At 36.7% G+C, this 18,826-nt stretch overlaps 1 protein-coding gene across 1 annotated transcript in view; it reads left to right on the top strand.

Annotated features, from left to right (window-relative positions):
- LOC104269396 (isoprenoid synthase domain-containing protein-like) overlaps positions 1-18,332 on the top strand; it is a gene marked incomplete at its 3' end in the record, with an annotated part of 40,271 nt that extends 21,939 nt beyond the window's left edge. The window contains exons 4-6 of the mRNA XM_009868932.1: positions 12,660-12,764; positions 17,984-18,029; positions 18,225-18,332. Coding sequence (XP_009867234.1) covers positions 12,660-12,764; positions 17,984-18,029; positions 18,225-18,332 — 259 coding nt within the window. The remainder of the gene's footprint in view (positions 1-12,659; positions 12,765-17,983; positions 18,030-18,224) is intronic.
- Between the last annotated feature and the right edge of the window lie 494 nt (positions 18,333-18,826).

The following is an 18,826-nucleotide window of genomic DNA, read 5'->3' as shown; positions in this document are numbered from 1 at the left end:
ACATTATACTGTTTTCAAAAGGGTTTCCTGTTGTCACTTCTTCTGCTGAGTGTATTAGCTTGAAATCTTCTGGTTTTTGGGTCAGTCCTCCTCACAGTTCCATAATATTTCATGATCCTGATGGGGAAATCAATTCATCTTTCTTGTCTGCTATTGCAAGGTAGCCAAGGACTTCTGCCTACAAAATAGGGGTTGGTTGTTTGGTTTTTCTTTTTCATTCTTAGAGAAGTAAATAAATCTGAAATGGGAAAGCCAATCCAAAAAATGTTGATGAGGTACTGGATACTGCTAGGTCTTCTGATGTTTAGTTTTGAATATTTTTTTTTATTCATACTCAAAAAAATAGCAAATATTTATGAAAATATTTCCCTAAAAATAATTTCAGAATTTTTCACTTAGCATCATTTTTAACATCAGTTAGTGGAAGCAGCTTTTTCTTGATATTTCTGCATATATGCTTGAGAGAGAAAAACTGCCAAACATTCCAATGCCCCATATTTTTGGTTTCTTTGGGGGGAATGCAAGCAGTTCAAGAACATTTGTGGTTGAAGTGGCAGTACTTTGTGTCTGCCTTTTTGTGATGCAGCGGGTAAGGGGAGGTGTGAAGGGAAAGCTTTTCGCTATTCTTCTACCTCAAATGATATTTCCTCCAATGCAGCAGGATCAGAAGACTGCTTTCCAGGAAATGGGTACTCCTTCCAATTTTATAGAGTTTCTGTTACCTTGTTATATGTTTTACTTTTAACTCAAGGGTACCTCTTGACCCTTGTCAAGTGGATATAACTTAAGTCAGATTAAAAACCTTTAAAGTCAATATTGAAATTAAGCAACTGTTCAGAGCCCACAACAACCAGTGGAGCTAAAATGATGTCTTGATCTTAAAAGGCCTCGCTACTCTGACTTATTTGTCATTAGATAGAGCATTTGGCTATAATAAATGAATAGACATAATGGGATTTGGGCAGGTATCTGCCCTTACCTCTGTATGTAACGCTGCTTAATGGTTTCTGTTCCGAGTCTCGGTGTTCAGTTGATTATATGAAGCGTGGATAAACAGTTGGTTACTCCTATTTCAGTGAAATATTCTGATGCCTTCCCTTTGTGGTAGGATTTTGGAATTTGACATTGGGATGGTCCTAAGTTGGGAGAAGAAAGAATTATGCAGGCCTCTTGACATATGGCTGTGATTGTTACTGTGTCGCTTGTATACGTGCCTCTTCAGCTCATATCCTCATGGTGTACAGCACTGCTTTCACACCCTTCAATTTTTTTCATTTATAAAAATTTAGAACTTAATAGCTTTTATTTGTATCATGCATGCTTGACACAAGTGACAGATGCAAACAAGTGCGACGGGAGAAGGAACTGTATTTATGTGTGTGGCTTCTTGCAGGCAGAAGACTTTACCTTAACTGGGAGTTTTCCTTGGAGTATTGGCTAAAAGGCCGTATAGATGTGTTGAGGGGATAAATACAATGTTACATCTGTGGTCTTAGTTCTACTATGTCCTAATCTGTGAGTTCTTGTTTCCTACATAGGATACCTCTAACCTTCAGTAAGTATTAGTAGTGGGCAAGTTATATTTTGTAAAATGAAAAATACAAGTATCTAGTAACTAGTAAAACCTGTGGTAAGGGTGTAAAATAGCAGAACCCATGATGTACTTCACTTCTAAACCACCTGGGACATAAACAGCCAGTTGGATTTTTTATTTTTCCCCAGGTTAATAAGAATTAAATTCCTGGTATTTGGAAGTGCATATTTCTTTTCTATTCTTATCAACCTTAAGGGAAATCAGAAAAGTTTAAGCATTAATTGAAGATCCACCCCTTCCAAAGATAGCAAATAATAGATGAATTCCTTAGACCAGACTTGTTCATGTTTCTGTTCAGCTGTTTAAATTAAATAGCAGCAAATGTGAAGTATGATCCTGTAAGCCTGGGAGGAAGAGGGTGAGGGGGAGACTTCATTAACTAGAAGTCAAATGTTCCCCTGGAGCAGTATCTCTTAAGGAATTAGAGTATCAGGAAATCAGGTAGCCCACCTTTTTCCTTTAATCAGAGTAGGCCAAGACTGATTTCTGCAATACTTGTTTCTGACATACTGTGAAATGCTTGGAGATCTCAGATCTTTTGTCTTTAACACCAAGTGTCTTGTTGTGTCATGTTGCGTTAGTGTACAGAGTAATACAGCCACGATGTACAAAGGCTGAAATACGAAACTTAGCCAAGCATTCTGCGTTTGACATGTATCTGCCAAAGTAAAGAAGGCAGCAGGAACAGTTAAAAAGCTTTGGCTTTCCTGATCTGGCAGAGAAACAACTGAACATGGAAGCAGAAGTGGTATGTAGAAGATCTTGAGTAGTTTTTGTGCCAGAGATATAAACAAAAAGCCTAGCGAGGAGACTATGGTTAGAGAGTTGTTGGCATGGGATACAGTAAAATTGCTCACCAGCATGACCAGCCTGGTGAAGCCAAGGACCTTGTAAGAGGGAAGAGCTTAGACACAGCTGAAGAAAGGGCTGGATCTATTAGAAGGCTCTTCTGCAAGAATCCTCCACATACGGATGGCATGGCAAAGTCTTATCATTATACGTTGTTTTACACGTAGCTTCAAGTTCTTCTATACCTAGGAAAATATACCGCAAAAGCTTACACCATTTTGAGGGAGTGTTTGTATTGCATGTCGTTAGTTTAATCATCTGTTGGAAGTAGACCTTTTGTAGATTATGGAAGTTTATATTTAGATAATCAGAACAATGAAGCTGTAATCCAAAAGAATAAAAAATAGGAACAGTAAGTAGGAGTATTCATTGAAGGATGATGGGCTTCAACATGTTCAGAGATGTTTCTCTGGTGCATGTCTGTAATATCTTTAGACATATCCACGTGGAACAGACTTTGGGAATTCTGTCTAATCTGTGTAGAAACTGTGTAGAGGTTGGTACTTTCTGGAACTGTACTGAATGAATACATCTGTTCATAGCCAACATTAGCCACTTTTTGGATAATAAGCAATCAGATTTACTTATGAGATGCTACAGCATCTGCCTGCATAGGAGAGAGATGCTATATATAAGCATAGCAGTGACACGATACAAAATAATAGTATGTCAGGGGGGAATCATGCAAATACTTTGATGCTAAATTCTGGGAGGCAGATGTTCTTCCACTCCCCAAAAAAATCTTTGCAAGATGTCCCCAGATGGGGTTGAGATGAGATGTTCCGCAAACTGTCCAGCATGGTCCTCACTAGAAGAAAAGGAAATCCCGAAATGAACATGTTCTAACAAACCCCTAAGAATGTTCAGGGAAGATTTTGCCAGAGTAAGAAAGGAAGTTGGCTATTGTTAGGCCCATTGTAGAAGTATTTGCACAAAGTATTGTCTTTTCTGCATGTAAATAATAGGGAGTGTATTCCATGTGGATTTTGTAGACTTCTAAAGTGCTTTTTGAAAGGGCGCGACGTTACTGGGATTCTTCTTCAAACATGTGTGAAGCATTTTAGTATCCTCTGTAGCAGGGAAGTGGAGTCAGCTGTAGTGGTTTAGTAATATTTTGGCATAGGTCAGGCAAGTCCTTCGAGGCAAAATGTCTAGACTGATTTGGGGATTTTCCTGTGGGTTCATTCTTTGTTAAAGAAATCTGTGTCTGTCAAATTAGCATTGCCAGGAGCAACAGGCGTTTAAATGAACAGTAGCGGACAAATTGTTGACTTGAGACCTTGGCGACTTTGGGAGCAAGGGTCAGATGCAGAAAAAGGACTGAAAGGTTAAAATATAAGTGATGCAGAATTTGGACATTTAACTCTAATGTTGGAATCCTGAAAAAAAATCCCAATGCTGCTTACCTCTCTCCTAAGACTAAAGTTGTCTGAATCTTCAAAGCACTTTTTTTTTTTTAGACATTCACCAAATAAGAAACTTTGTGTTTCAGCAAGGCTGAACAACTTAATATTTACCTGCTGAAAACATTCACTTGTAGAACTTCTTTTTGGTTTTGTTGGATTCCGTTCAGTCAGGCATTGGTGATACGGGTCAGAACTGGTTTTGTAGTGTGAGAACACTGAAAGAGAGTTTCACCATTGTTTTAACAAAAGACAAAAAGTAGGTGATATAGAGATTTTATAACTGAAATGGGTTGTTTCTTGGCCTTCGTATTTTTAGAAAAGCATCTGATATCTTTTATTAAGTGTATTATTTCTTTAGGACTTCAGTAGAACTTGAGTTCTGTTGCATTTCATTCCTTGAAAATCAGTAATTTTTTGATTTTGATGCAAAATTGCAATCAAGCTAATGTTTTAATAATACAGTTTTGGAAAGAGTTTTGATATTCTTTTTTCCATTCATCTTCAGGCTGATGCACAAGTCAGCCTCACCTAAATGAATATCCTGATTTGTACAGTCTTTAGATTGTAGTCTGGAGGTATTTTCCAAAGATGATTTCCATCTGATATCTTTTTTACCCTAGCAGCTTTGTCCTGGGCTTTAGAGGAATAAACTTTTTTTTCCCCTTTTCCTGTCCATAAAGCCTACCCAGTTCTTTTCGGGATAAATGTACTTGATGAACGTTGTCAGCAATGCTTTCATTTTTTCAAAACCTGAAGCTAGATTGGTGGTCTATTGAGAAAGCTCTGCTAGTTCAGATAGTTCTGTACTTGATTAGTTCTTTGGCGCAATGGTGGAGCCAGGATATTGTATGAATCCCCACCTTGCCCTAATTAATTTCTGCCACAAGAATGTTTGGAGAAATTCTAGTGCCTTGCATAAGTAAAAAAATAAAAAGATTTTTTGCTAATGAGATAATTACTTCCATTTTATGGCACTCCTCATCCTGCAGGATCTCAAAGCCCTTGACGAATTCACATATTAGCTCTTGGGACCGTTTGGTGGAGCGGTGCAAAGCTGCCATCTCTGTAGCAGTGAAAAGGCATTTTGTCTCCAGATATAACTCAGAGTGTGGATGTTAGGGAGACACACTGCAATTATTCGAGTTGGAAATCAGGCTGGATTGTGAGAGTATTGTTTTAAGTGTTAGTGGATTTACCCTGAGAAGTGTACTGTATCCACTAGAATCAGCCGTTTGGCACAGGCTCAAAAATCACCGAATGCTGAGCGAGAATTGCTGTATCCACCATAAGGGAGACCACCCATCTGAAATGTCATCTGCTGCTCGTTTGGAGAGAGCAAAGAAGAAAACAAGGTAGTGATGCTAGAGTTCGTTGTGTCTTGGCTACTGACAGTCTATGGTATTATAAGGCAAGGAGAAGGACCGTTTGTGATGCTGCATAATTTCAAGAGGTGATTCTCATAAATAAATTGTTCCAAGAGTTGAATAATCGTTATCCGTTCCAAAAACAATTTAAAAATAAAGCATGCCTGAGTTTGGCTCACCTCTGCTTCTAAGCCTGCTCAAATTCTCTGTTTGTTGCCTAATTTTAGAAATTGATATAATTACAAAGGTCTTTACGGGAAGAATGTGAATAATCACTTCTTTACATTTTTGTATAATAACCTAAATAGTCTATAGTTTTCTACATTGGGACAAGATTTTTTCTTTTCTCTTGTCCATATAACTCTTTTCCAAATATTTTTCCAATTTCTAAGATAGTTTTTTAAAGTGTAAACAATGAGTCCTAACACGGTAATTTGACTACAGCTGTTGTCACGTAGAGTATTAACATCTTATTCTCGATGTTGTAACTAAAATATGACTGTTTAAAAAGCTGAAATTGGATATGGAGTCTGAAATTTCAGTTCAGCTGCGTGCTCAAAACCATTCTTGTGTCCTTTTCTGCTGTCATAAAAGTCAGTTCTGTCTCAGTGTAACTCAGGACCTATTTTACAAAGTCAGTCTGACTAATAACTCGCTCTTAGTTGCATGAGGTATTTTGTCTTCATACCAGTATCATTGTTTACTCTCACCCAGTTTGTATTCTCATTTTCATTGTGCTAGTTTGTGTGAACTTTGGAGCAACATTAGGAGTGTAGCTACTGGTGTGGCACAGATGGAGAAAGACTGAAGGAAAGACTGAGCTTTGATTTCTGGTGATCTGTTAGGGTTTCAGGATTGCATCTGTAAACTGAGACTTTACCAGCAGTGATATTCACCCCAGTTGCCAACATGTGCTGAGTCCTGGCTGCTGGGGCACTTTGTGTCCACGTGGTAAATGATGTGCTTTAGGAGGTGCCCTTGCATATGACTTTCACCTTCGTTCCACCAGAAGGGAAATGACTTTGGGCTCTCCAGCAGCACAGCCAAGTGCATTTTCTGTGGTTCTGTGTAGGGATGCAGGAAAGATTTGCACCATAAAAGAACCTTTCCTGCACATGTGGACACAACTCTTGACGTTTCTTGTTTGTGCTTACTGGTACCCTTCTTTCCTTGCCAAAGCGCCTTCGATTATTCGTGGTGAAATTTTTATTCCTTAATAGCAAAGCTGCAAACCCTTTCGAGACAGGTTGATCATGATTTGTCTAGAAGAGAGCAGAGCTCATTGTCTGAAGGGACTGAACTATGGATTACTCTGGGTATGTAGGGGTTAGGGCTCTCTGTCTAATTTTCAAACAGAACTTGGGTTCTTTCAAAATTACGCTATTAGTGGATTTATGATTTCAGTGTAAAGTCAAGCACGTGTGCTTCTTTTACAGGTTCGTTGGTTTATTTGGGCCTCTCCTTTTGCAGAGACAGAAGAAGTAGCAGCCACAATAAGGTTAATACTTAGAGAGTAGACTTTAATCATAGAATCATTTAGGTTGGAAAAGCCCTTTAAGATCATCGAGTCCAACTGTAAACCTAACACAGCCAAGTCCACCACTAAGCGATGTCCCTGAGCACCACATCTACATATCTTGCAAATACCTCCAGGGACCATGACTTCAACCACTTCCCTGGGCTGCCTGTTCCAGTGCTTGACAAACCTTTCCGTGAGGAGATTTTTCATAATATCCAATCTTAACCTCTACTGGCTCAACTTGAGGCAATAATATAAACATTGTCATAATAATACTGTAGAGTATCTACAAGTATCTTAGGGCCTGGTTTTTTAGCTTTTGGACATTCTAAAAAGAATTTTAAAACTTGATCTTTCTTTTATCCAGAGTCAGACTTAAGGATGCTGGTGCTAAAACCTAGTCTTATGATAATACTTCAGCTTCTTTTTCATTTTGAGGTCAATGTGAAAAATGACAGCCAATATAATAGATATCTTTTTTAATTGCCCAGTTACCTTATTTCAGTGTTTTTGTTGTAGTTCCTTGATGGATCTAAATTAATGACATTTTTTCTTAGCAGTTTTGATAGAATGGGACACTGAAAACACGGGTTTTTCAGTCTAACTCATTAGTCCTAGATCTTATCTTTTGGTCACAGAATCATGTGTGATTTGTTGCTTAGAAGAAGATTGAAGGAACCTGTCCAAACTGGACAGAGATACCCACGTAATTTTGTTCCTAGATCTTACAGAATTATTATTCTCAGAAGTGCAAACCTTGATATAAATATTTGTTCTCTCCATCCATAGGCATTTCTCAATGCCACTGAGTTTTTTCTGTTGTGACAGTGAGTTTTTCAATGAAATTTGTATTTAAAAAAACCCAAACAAACAAAGAAAACAAGCGGAGCTGTCCCTAACCTTGTCTAGTAGCCAAAACTTTTATTAAACAGTGACAGGGAAGGCAACTTTCATGTTGTGTTTTTGTGCTCTGCACTCTTGCCTACGGGCCCCTTACTGCCGAGCAGCAAGATGTGTATGCTGAGCGGTGATTGCCAGCCTCAATGTAAAGAAACATTATCAACTCCTTTGAAAGAAGAAAAATAGGCAGAAAATGCGTAGCTGACCTGACTTGAGTGCATGGTGGTGGTGATGGCAGTGTGGTTTGTATTGATTCATCCAGGACACATATTCTAGAAAGAAAAGATGCAAAATTACTCTTTCATATATAACTTTTAATATTAAAAAGCTAACTGAAAGCATTCCTTGCTTTTAACTCGTCTCAATGTGTTAAACCTTTAACTGCACTTTTTGTTCAATTTAATAGAATCTCGTAGGCAATTAGATTGGAAAAGACCCTTAGGGTCAGGATTTCAACCAAAAATGATAGAGGTGTGGAGATTTCAATGCTGTTAAGTCCCTATATATTTTTTTTGAAAAATCGGTGAGTGTGAGGAGGAGGAAAACCTAAAAGAATGTCTTCACTGAGAGGAGGCCACAGTGGCTGAAATGTGAATTCAACTCTTACCTTCTGCTTTTCTTGGCCATATGCCTTTTAATGGGATGTTGGAACCAGCCAATGTGTAAGTTCATTAATGGTTGTTTAGTGGACTTAGAAGCAGCTTGAGTACCAAAATATTTCAACGAGCAGTCGGGAAGTGTTCAGGGGATCTGAGAGTGGAGTATGGGGAAATTGTGACATGTACAAAGAGAGCACTTGCAGTTACTGCAGTGAAAGGTGTTGGAATGGAGTTACAGATCTGTAGGAAGGTAAATTGCTGTCTCTTTAGTCTCTTCACTGAAGCACTGCAGCATCTGCATCTATGTCACAGCAGTTTTAATAATAACTACAGTAGAAATTGTCTCAGAAAGGAGCTTATTTGAACTCATATTAATTGCACCGTTTTCTCATACACGTGTTTCCTCCTTCGGTTTGCTGCTTCTGTTATTTCTCATTTAACTACGGTGTATTGCCATAGGCTGAATGCTTGCTGTAAATCCAATATTGGATCCAGGATTTTTTGGTTTCCATGGCAAAAAAAAACCTTTATAAAATATTGCAAAATAGGCCAATTCAGGTTCAGCAAGAGCTTATCTCATATTCCTTAACTTAAGCATTCATCAACAGGTATATTTTATGATGTACTCTGATTCTTCAGCAGCAGAGACTTGATTTTCAAGGATCTGGAAAGATCGTAAAGCTCTACCACTGTTAAGTAGTTATGCATTTTACTTGCAAGTGTTTTGATATCATTATACAATGGATTTACATGGGGGAGTAAAATGGAGACGCAGCTGACAGTGGAAAATATAAGAGATGACACAAGCAATGGTTACAGAAGTGTGAAAGACTGGCTTCATACAGGCCTTAAAAGTACCTGTGTGAAGAGGCAAATCCAAAGGTTTTCTTTCAGTTAATACATAAAGAATGCTGATATTGTATCCTTGTTATAAAACTGAGTGATAAAAAAATAAGAAAATGACAGCGCTGTAATGAATGTTTCTTGTGTTTTTGTGTTTGTTCTGCTGTGTGGTTATTAGTTCCTGTATATTCATTCAAAATCTTGAATCAGGATAAAGATACAGTAAACCAGTGCATTTTAACAGTAAAAACAATTGTTAATGTTAAATATTGCTTCTTTATAATTTTACTTGTTCAAAGTATATGTTGGAAACAAGTTAATATATGGACTATCAGTAAGTACCAGGGAGATAAAGGCTGTGTAGCTGCTCTTTTCTCTAGCCCTGTGTTCCATTTTTCCAGCTAAGCAACAGCAGTACAGCTTGCATTTTAGAAAGCAATATTATTTATCAAAATATTTTCAAACTAATCGAGGGGGCAGGGGAAGAAATATTGGTGTAATGCTAAAATCTGGATCTCGCTCCACTCATAGCACTGTATTAGACCATCCACTCTTTGAAAACAATCAAAAAACCACCCACAAAAAAGTCACTTCCCAAAACTACCTATTAGAATGCCTTTGAATATTCAGCAGTTCAAAAGCATTTTTAAATAACACATTTCCCTCTGTGTCATCTAAAGAACTAACCTAATGTGTTTTCTTTCTGTTGTGGATATGGTTTGTGCCAATATTTCAAGCTGTTTCCCCCACGTCAAATCTGTTGCCTGAAACTCAAACCCTGTGTATTGTTTCACAAAGCTGTGGGTGCATGTCAAGTTTGGTTAACTGTGCTCCGTCAGACTTTAGGTTAAAAAGCCTTTTGGTCAAAAGGAAACTTTTCAAGAGATTGTTGTAATGTGGTTTGCCTCTAGATGTACAATAAAATATATACAGACGATTTAGGATGAGAATGCTTGCATGCCTCCTTCACTAAGAATTTTCCTTACAGATGTTCTACAACTTTTTGTTATAGGCACTCCCTGATAATGCTTCATTTGTTAACTGAATTCCGTAGAGCAATATAGACACTTTCAAATCTGCACCTTAAATATGGATTTAAAATTTCACTGGCGGAGCTGTTCAGCGTATAGATAAGTTCCGCTTCACTGTTCTCCTCTGACATCAGTGTATCAGACTTGCAGAAGAATACAGAGTGACAATATGTTTAGGTTTAAACAATTACAGATAATTAGAGTGGTAAATGTCATGATGTACAAGTGTTAGTGAAATATGTTTTTAATTATTACTTTGCTTTGTGTCGTATTTCATCCCTTGAAGCCAACAATACCCTCAAGATGCTTTAGCCCATTTATGGAACTTTTCCACTCCCTACTAATTATCTGTAATTAATACCTTGCCAACAAGTTGGAATTGCTTAGTCTTGTCCTAGTATCATTTATTACCCATATATTTTAAAATGTAACTCAATTTTAATTCAAAGTAAATTCTTTAACAGGTAAGTTTTTCTGAAATTTTCTCTTCCATTGTGAGACAAAACAAAAAAATACATTGTGTTTTGTAATCTGTGTGTTACTCACATTAGTAGAAAATAGTTTGGGTTCTACCAGAAAATAATCCTTAAAAACAAAACAGAAAAAGGAAATGTTTTCATAATAAATATTTGGAATTGAAAGTTAGTAGGCCATTTCTGGTTTCATTGGCAATTTATCCCTGGACCTCTTTACTCCTGAGATCACTCTATTATACATATTTTGGAGCTGGAGTTCCCTGTTTCTTATTTTCTGTTGACCTATTTTGTATCTTGATTATTTAAAGAATACAAATAATTTCTGTTTAATAATACTCCAGAGTACTGGAGTATTATTCTGATATACTCTGATTTAACTATTCTTTAAGAAGTCTTTTTTATTAAGCAACTCTTCATCTTCTTGTGTCTTTTTTGTTCTGTTACTCAAAGTGCTTAAAAACTTCTGTAGAGAAGTATAACATTTAAATTAGTTTTCTAACTGGGCTGTGTTTGATTGCAGTCATGACAAACTGACACAAAATAGTAATTTAAATAATATGTGATAGCTATGATTTTTCATGTCTTAGTAATACAATTCAGATGATAATGCTGATGAATTCCTTGAATTTCACTGATGCATTATAAAACAAGAACAAAAAAAGTCATATTTTTTATTAAATTTCTTGAGGAAATTTATTAAAAACCCCCAAGTTTTACTGCAGCACTCTGATTTGGATCTTCTAACCCACTTAGATTTTTGCATTTCTGACGATTTTGAATTCTTGAGTCCTGGAGGAGACTGAATTAGTCAGCACAGTGTCTGGACTGTTACATTTTGTTTGAAATACCAATGTGTAGATACGTGGTTAAATTTGACACAGTGGAAGTGTTATTTCAGCTTATGTAAAGGAAAGCTTTTGCATTGCTGAGCTAATTGTCGTTCTTTGAGTTATCTGCATCCTGATAACAGCCTGCTTGTGTTTCACTCAAGCTTTTGCCAAAGACTGTTTAAGGAAACTGAACAGATTTGCGATAAGAGGGAGGATTTACCAGAGCAGATTATTTGTAAGAAGATGTGATTGCCGTGTTCTTATTTACTTGTCCTTGACTGTCCACTGCCAACCTCTGCTAGAGGTGCTGGGTACTGGGCTAGCCAGCCTATGGTCTTATCGAATACAAAGACCCTGTTTTAAATTATTCTTCCTTGTTACATATAATTCATGTTTCTGGAGAAACTGGTATTCTAGCAATATGAAAACAGACTAGAACTTTCTTGTCTTAATCTTGAGGTAGTCCTGCCTGATAAGTTCCCAGTTCCTGTTTTGGCTTGAGAGGATCTGCTCCCTACTTGATTTTCCATTAATAGGGTTCTTATAATCACCAACTATAAGAAGCCAAACTGCTTGAGAAGGGTGTGTTAAGAGAATGCCTTTTCTAGATGACTGAAAAATAGAACAACTTTTTTGGGTTATTTGATGATTATTTTTTTAAATTATATATATATTTTTAATCTGGAAGGCTCATGGAGCCCCAAGTAACTACTATTTTGTGTGCAGATAACTGGAGAAAAATATGGAGGGAAACAGATACGGAATACAGAGGTTCTAAGTTGCTACTGTCCTCTTTGATGCTGCAAAAACCAAAACCGACAAGGCATTTGAAGAATCATGCTTCTAAAATTCCTTAACTTGTTCCCATGCTTTGAAAGTTTGTCTTTAGAACGTTGATGACTTCTGTTGAGGTTTTAACTTCATTACAAGTATAGCTTCTGATTGATTTAGTTAACAGCAGAAAGGTTTACGCAAAATATTTACGGCACTTAATTAAATTAATTTGTGATTATAAAGTGATTATTTCCTTCTGTAATGCTTTGGTGGATAGCTAGAATTTGGTATAAGCTTCTTGGAAGGGTTTTATTTCTGATCTATCCGGAGTCTACCTACGTAGTACAGTAAGTATTATTCTGGATGGGATTCTTGAGGTATAAAGTTTAATTAATGAAAGAAAATCTGTTATTGCTTAAAAGTAGGACTTCTTTGACACTAAATAAGAGTATCTATTCTTTTTTATTACTACAGTGTACAGACTATGACCTGGATTATGGAACGGAATGTTTGCATCTGGCTCTGAAATACTGTAAAACAAATGCCAAACTTGTTGAAGGAACAGCTGATCTCTGGAAGGTAAAGGCAATAATAATATCTATTTTTAATATAAATATCTAAATTAAGAAAATCAGCATATTGCCATAAAAATTCAGATATGTTTTCAATTGGAATAGTTAGGCTTTTCACTTTGAAATGTCAGAATTGTTTTTGGATTATCATGAGCTTTTTTAGAGCTCATTGTAGACAGACTTGGGCAGATGTTATCTGCCATAATCAGCGAAGATGGTATTTATCTGCAAGTAGGAAAACCAGCTAGGTACTGGAGTAACCTGAGAATCTGTAAAACTGGAAATCCATAATCTCTAAAACTAAGAACATTCTTTGACGAGACAAGTTTTGTCCTGCGGTTTCTATCTCTTTTCTCTGTTTCCCTTCACTTTTCCTGTGAAGACATCCCTTTTCCTCTGATGTCAAATACCCAGCTAACAGAAGTTTGATTTTTAGGGCAGTTCATTAAATTTAGTAAGATTATAATGTTTAAGACCGCTTTAAAAATATTTTAAAATTTTTTAGACATGATTCACTTTGTGTGGTAATGTGTAGACTCCTGGTGGCTGACAAAGCAGGTATGTATACAGGTGCCAAAGGATATGTCCCTGCTGCATAAAAGTATCCCATTGTTTTGGATGGGGCATTATTCTTTCTCAGTAGCTGTTGTCATGTGGTTTAAGTGTTTCCTGCTTTTAAATTTTATTCATTACCACACTGAAAGATTTGGAAGCAGCTCAAATCACTTCATCTGTCTCTGACAGTAAATTTCCACCAGTGGGACATGATTTCTAATAATATGACAGTAAATCTTATCCAGAAAGGTAATTTCCTGAATCTGCAGTGCAAATTTCCTGTGCAATTTAGCAGCAACATTTACTTCTGCATTGGTTGCGTAGAGCAACTTCTTTCAGCGTCGTTCTGGGGATGTAGTGTTTCTGAAAAAGTGTTTTCTCTGTTTTCCAGTTTAGTCTTCTAAAGGACAGATGAGAGTCTGAAAGAGTCTGTGTGGGTTTGTGTGTCCGTCGGGTTTGCGTGGCAGGGGTTTGGTAATGGTGGGGCTACAGGGGTGGCTTCTGTGAGAAGCTGCTGGAAGCCTCTCCCCACGTCCGGCAGAGCCAATGCCAGCCGGCTCCAAGACGGACCCGCCGCTGGCCAAGGCCAAGGCCAAGCCATCCGGAGACCCTGGTAGTGCCTCTGTCGTAACGTATTTAGGAAGAGAGCAAAAAAACCTCTGGGCAGTAGCAGCAGAGAGAGGAGTGAGAACACGTGATCTGATACCTGTAAGAATTCAGTTTGTTTATTAGGTGCGAAATCTGTATAACATTAAATGACTCAGAGCTGTGGGAAGAAGTTACTTATGTGTGCATATATATCTTGTTTTCTTGAATTAACTCTAATTATTCTACTTGAGTGCTGTCTACTTATAACACATTAGAAAAATTAACATTTCAAAGTCACTTGCCATGTGAGCTAAAACAGGAGGTCGTCTGTTTACTTTTGGCAACAAATTACAAAAATAAAATAGTTCTTTTTAGACAACAACCAGGCAGGAATATTCAAATTACATTAGTGTTATAAGTTCTGTTATACATGTAGCTCTTATAAAACTATTTATAAGGTATTTAGCATCAGCACTGCAAAAAAGGTAACAGAAAGATGCTGTCATCACCGCATTTTCAGTTTCTCTGTGCTTGACGCCTTTGAAACAAAATGACCCTAAATGTTCTGGAGCAATATCCAATTAAATGAAGTATGAAATGATGTAACAGAATGCAATTGTTGGAGTCCAATGCGTGTGTGTGTCTATAATGCAGATGAAAAGAGCATTGTAAGAACATTTGAACACCTGTTTGAAGACTTAATGCTGATGGTGCGAGAAATCCTCAATATTTTGAAAAACAACAGATTATTTTCTAATCCTACAAAAATATCCCATACAAAGGAGGCCTGTATGATACCTTAGTATAACAAATACTTCTTTAAACTAAAATGCAGTGCTTTTTGTTTATGTGTGATCATAACTTTATGGTGTTTGTTTGGCAAGGAGTTATATTTTGCATTTGGTGGCGTCCCCGCCCATGACAGGGAGGTTGGATTAAATGATCTCTGAGGTCCCTTCCAGCCTAGGCCGTTCTAGGATTCTATGATTTAATGTACAGTTTTGTAAATCTGAAATGTTAATCAAGCTAAATTAGTTACATGGTAAATGGGAATAACTTTTGGTGAAAAGTTGGAGTCTGAGAGTTGAGAGAGAAGGTGTGCAGGAAAACAGCCCTTGCCCAATGATACTTGAAGATCTATTGAATTGATATAATGCACTGTTTATTATACAGAGAAGCAAGGAAATATTTAATGAGCAAGACTATTCTTCTTTTGCCAAACAGTCAGATGATGGATTCATATTCTGTGATGAGGAGGAATTTGCGTCGAGTTCTAGTGTTTGGCCTAGTGATATTCTGGGTTGCAGCAATAGCGCTCAGAAAAATGTTAGAACACCAGATGCTCAAGAGAACAAAATGAAAAATAATGTTATCGCGGGAAGAGAGAATCTGAGTAACCAGAAACCTGTGAGTTTGATATTGATCCACAAAAAAAGGGTGTACTGCAGCAGGCAGAAATTGATTAATAAAGAATTGATTGACAATAATATAATTATTGTCAGTCAGCGTGGGATTTACTTATTTTGTGAAATTGACTTTAAGCCTTTTTTACAAGATTATAGCCTTGGCTGATAAAGATGGTAGTGCTGACTTGTTACTTAAATAGCTTTTTAATTAAAAATAAGATTACTGTAATTGTACTAGTGCTTATTAAATAAATTAAAAATTGATAACTGATATATTAAAAAAAGATATGTCTCACTAGGTACAGTTCTGCAGAGACTGTCATTGTCTTTGAGCTATTTAACATTTGTCTGATAAAGTTAGACAACACAAAGATTTAAGAATATGCAAATAAAAATATAATTGATCAGAAATAGCCTGTTGATAAGTATTGCTTGGCAAGCAATTTAAGCAAGACCTATATTGTTCTTTACAGCTAAATATAAAGAAATCTTTTTAGAAACAAAACAAGTATAGGCTGTATTTAGAGAATTGTTCTAGGAAGGCAGTGACTTTGAAAGTGGTGCAGGAATCACAGGTGATAGCAAGTTTCCACTGTGTGTGAAGTACCTTAGGTTGGCCACAGGTATAGAAACAAGAATATGAAATTAGAAAAGAGATGTTCTAGCATTACAAGAGCATCTAGAACACTATGGTCAAATCTGGACTCAGTCTCCCTGTAACTGTTGATAAATAGAGAAGGGTCAGAGATGAGTATGAAAAAGATTAAATTATAATTTGATAAGTCTGAAGGGATTTAGCTTAGTAATGTGATATATAAAATTCTTTTTCCACTGTCATTTTTGCAACTCTCTTGGGCTGCAGGAGTGGAGAGTGCCTTCTTACTTTTGGGTCCAGAAAGTTAAAGTATTCTTCCTGGCTGATCTGGCTAGGTCTGAATTACTTCTGGTCAGGGCAAGGCTAGAATGCAAATCCCCTTCCCTGAAACTAGAGGTAAAGCAGTATAGCTGCTCCAGAGCAATAACCCCTTGTGTTGCCTAACCTTAAAAGTTGTTTAAACAAATCCATACTATAGCAATCAATGGTTAGAATTAAACTGAAGCGTGTCTCTGTCGGGGTTGCCTACCTTGTGACTAAGTCTCATCTAAATTGCAAGAACAACTCAGCACAAGCAAATCCAGAGACATGATGCATACCCACGCCTTCAATGCAGTTTTGGTTGGATTTAGCGTCTTTTTCAGCACTGAAAGACGTTTAGAGAATCCCTCCCTCCCTGACTGGTAAGTGGTGGTGGCCTTTAACATAGCCTAGATAGTCTTGTTTCTTGAGAGTTTTATAGATGGTAATCTGTTTCAGGTTGACTGAAAGTTCAGTATCAAAGCTCTTAGAAACAGGTAATTAGAAGTTTTGCAACAAAATTGGTCACTCAGTTGTTCTTTATTCTTAAATTTAAATTCAGGGCATCATTGATTCTTCCCAACAGTACGTGAGCTCAGACACCTAAGGTTTCTCAGGCTAGATTCGTTCTCTGGCTGCTTCTCCTGCAGGACAATGGGAAAGTTTAATTTTTAATTTTAAAAGAATGTAATTGCTTGGAGAAATGTTGAGTAATGAGAAATGTTATTTGTCTTTTTCTGACTACAATTCACAGCTTAATTTATGAGATGGAAAGCGGTTACAAGAATCTGTGTGTTAAAATCAAAAAATCATTTACTTGGAGACTAAAATGTTAATACCTATAATGATATGTTTCTGCTATAAGATTCACTTTGCAACAGTAAAGCATTTGGAACCCTGTTCAGTCCATTTCAAAAAGAAAGAATTATTCAGACTCTAGAGAAACATGCAGAAAATCCAGGAGTATTTTATTTAACATAAAAGGAAGCTAGAGTAAAACACAAGCTAAATATTTAGGAGTTATTCTTCTATCAGTTCATGCCACCACATGTCATTGCAAAGGTGTTGCTAGCAAAGACTTAATGTCTTGGGTAGATGCTGTCTTCAGTTTTCTGATATTTGATTTGCAAACCCTAATACTGGGACTGAACCACCATAAGGATACAAAGGCAGGTAAGAAAGGTGATTTTTGAAAGTACCAAGTAAATATTCAGCATCTTATTGTTCATCTGACTTGATCTGATCAGTGTCTTTAAGAACTTGATGGTTTTTAAGCCTCTGAGAGGTCATACAAAGCCTGCTATAGTCTCACTGACTTCCACTGATTAATTGGACTCTCATTAACGGTAATAGTCTTGCACTACTGAAAAATTACACCTAACTTATAAAAGAAATAATGAGCCTTGTCCCTGGCTGTCATTTTTATGATCACATGCCCTATAAAAAAATGAATGCATTTCACAATAAAAGTAGAGCCAGGTGCATGTGTGAAAATAGACACAATATCATGTTTTTATGATTCTTGAAAGGGTTAAAAATAGGTTTCGAATGAGTTCTAAACGGATCTAACTATTGAAAAAACAGATTTCTCTCAGGTCTCTGGTAATTTCTGCAACTTCTGTTCATGTGAGTTGCAAGTGATATTTTACCAGAATTAAGAAATTGACAGTATCGGTTGTTGATGGTATTTCAAATATAAAGAATTGCCTGCAGGGCATTGTTTTATTGCTTTTACATTCCTTCCTGCTGTGTTAAATCTAATGAGGCTTGTCTGTCCTTTAGGTGACCTACAAGCGGGATCTGTATGCAGCTGAATCCATTGTTAAGGGTATGTGTTCAACCTTGTGGCTATCAGTTTGCATATTCCTGAGTGTAATTAAGAAGTTTGCGTGCTATAGTTTCAAATGTCTTTTAGAAAAGTTTTATGACGAGTAAAATATGCTTAGGCAAGTTGTTTTAGTGTGTTCACTGGAATACTTATATTATGCATTATTTACCTTTATTTACCTCTGTAATAGAATAGAGAACCTTATAAAAATCTGTGTATATTACAGAGTCAAACAAAGATTAATTTTGAATGGGTTTCTAAGGAATAAACAATTTTTTTCTTTCACTTGCAGTTCAATTCTGAGTATGTTGCATCTTTCCGATCTAAGTAGTAGACTGAAAATTATATATGAACTCTTTAGGGCTCTTCACTCTTCTGCATATAGCAACTTGTTACCTAAATTGATACAGTACTTGTATGATATTGAGATATTCCATTAATTTATAAATACTTTGAACTGTTCTCTAACTTTTTCCTGTACTGGCAGCAGTGATTTCATGGCAGTTTAACATAAAGCCTAGATTGAGTTTTTATCTAGATACTCAATCTAAAAACAATGTAGAAAGGAAGAACTCTTAAATACTGTATAAGGAGCACACTGGTGGTTATTGTAAACTGACAGGCACTGATTCTTGCGTGACTTCTTGTTGAGAACCGAGGGATAAAAGCCCAGAAAATGATGACGAGAAAGGGTCTTCCCTTTGGATTAAAAGTATTTTTCCAAAGGAAGACAGAGCAAAATGCATGTCCTGTTAGGGCATGATGAATGAGTGGCTAGTTGTTCCCTTCGGTGGCTC

Source organism: Apaloderma vittatum, unplaced genomic scaffold (assembly GCF_000703405.1).
Source record: "Apaloderma vittatum isolate BGI_N311 unplaced genomic scaffold, ASM70340v1 scaffold3150, whole genome shotgun sequence".
Taxonomy (NCBI): Eukaryota; Metazoa; Chordata; class Aves; order Trogoniformes; family Trogonidae; genus Apaloderma; species Apaloderma vittatum.
The sequence above is the reverse complement of the archived record's forward strand: the minus strand, read 5'-3'. Positions and strand labels throughout refer to the sequence as shown.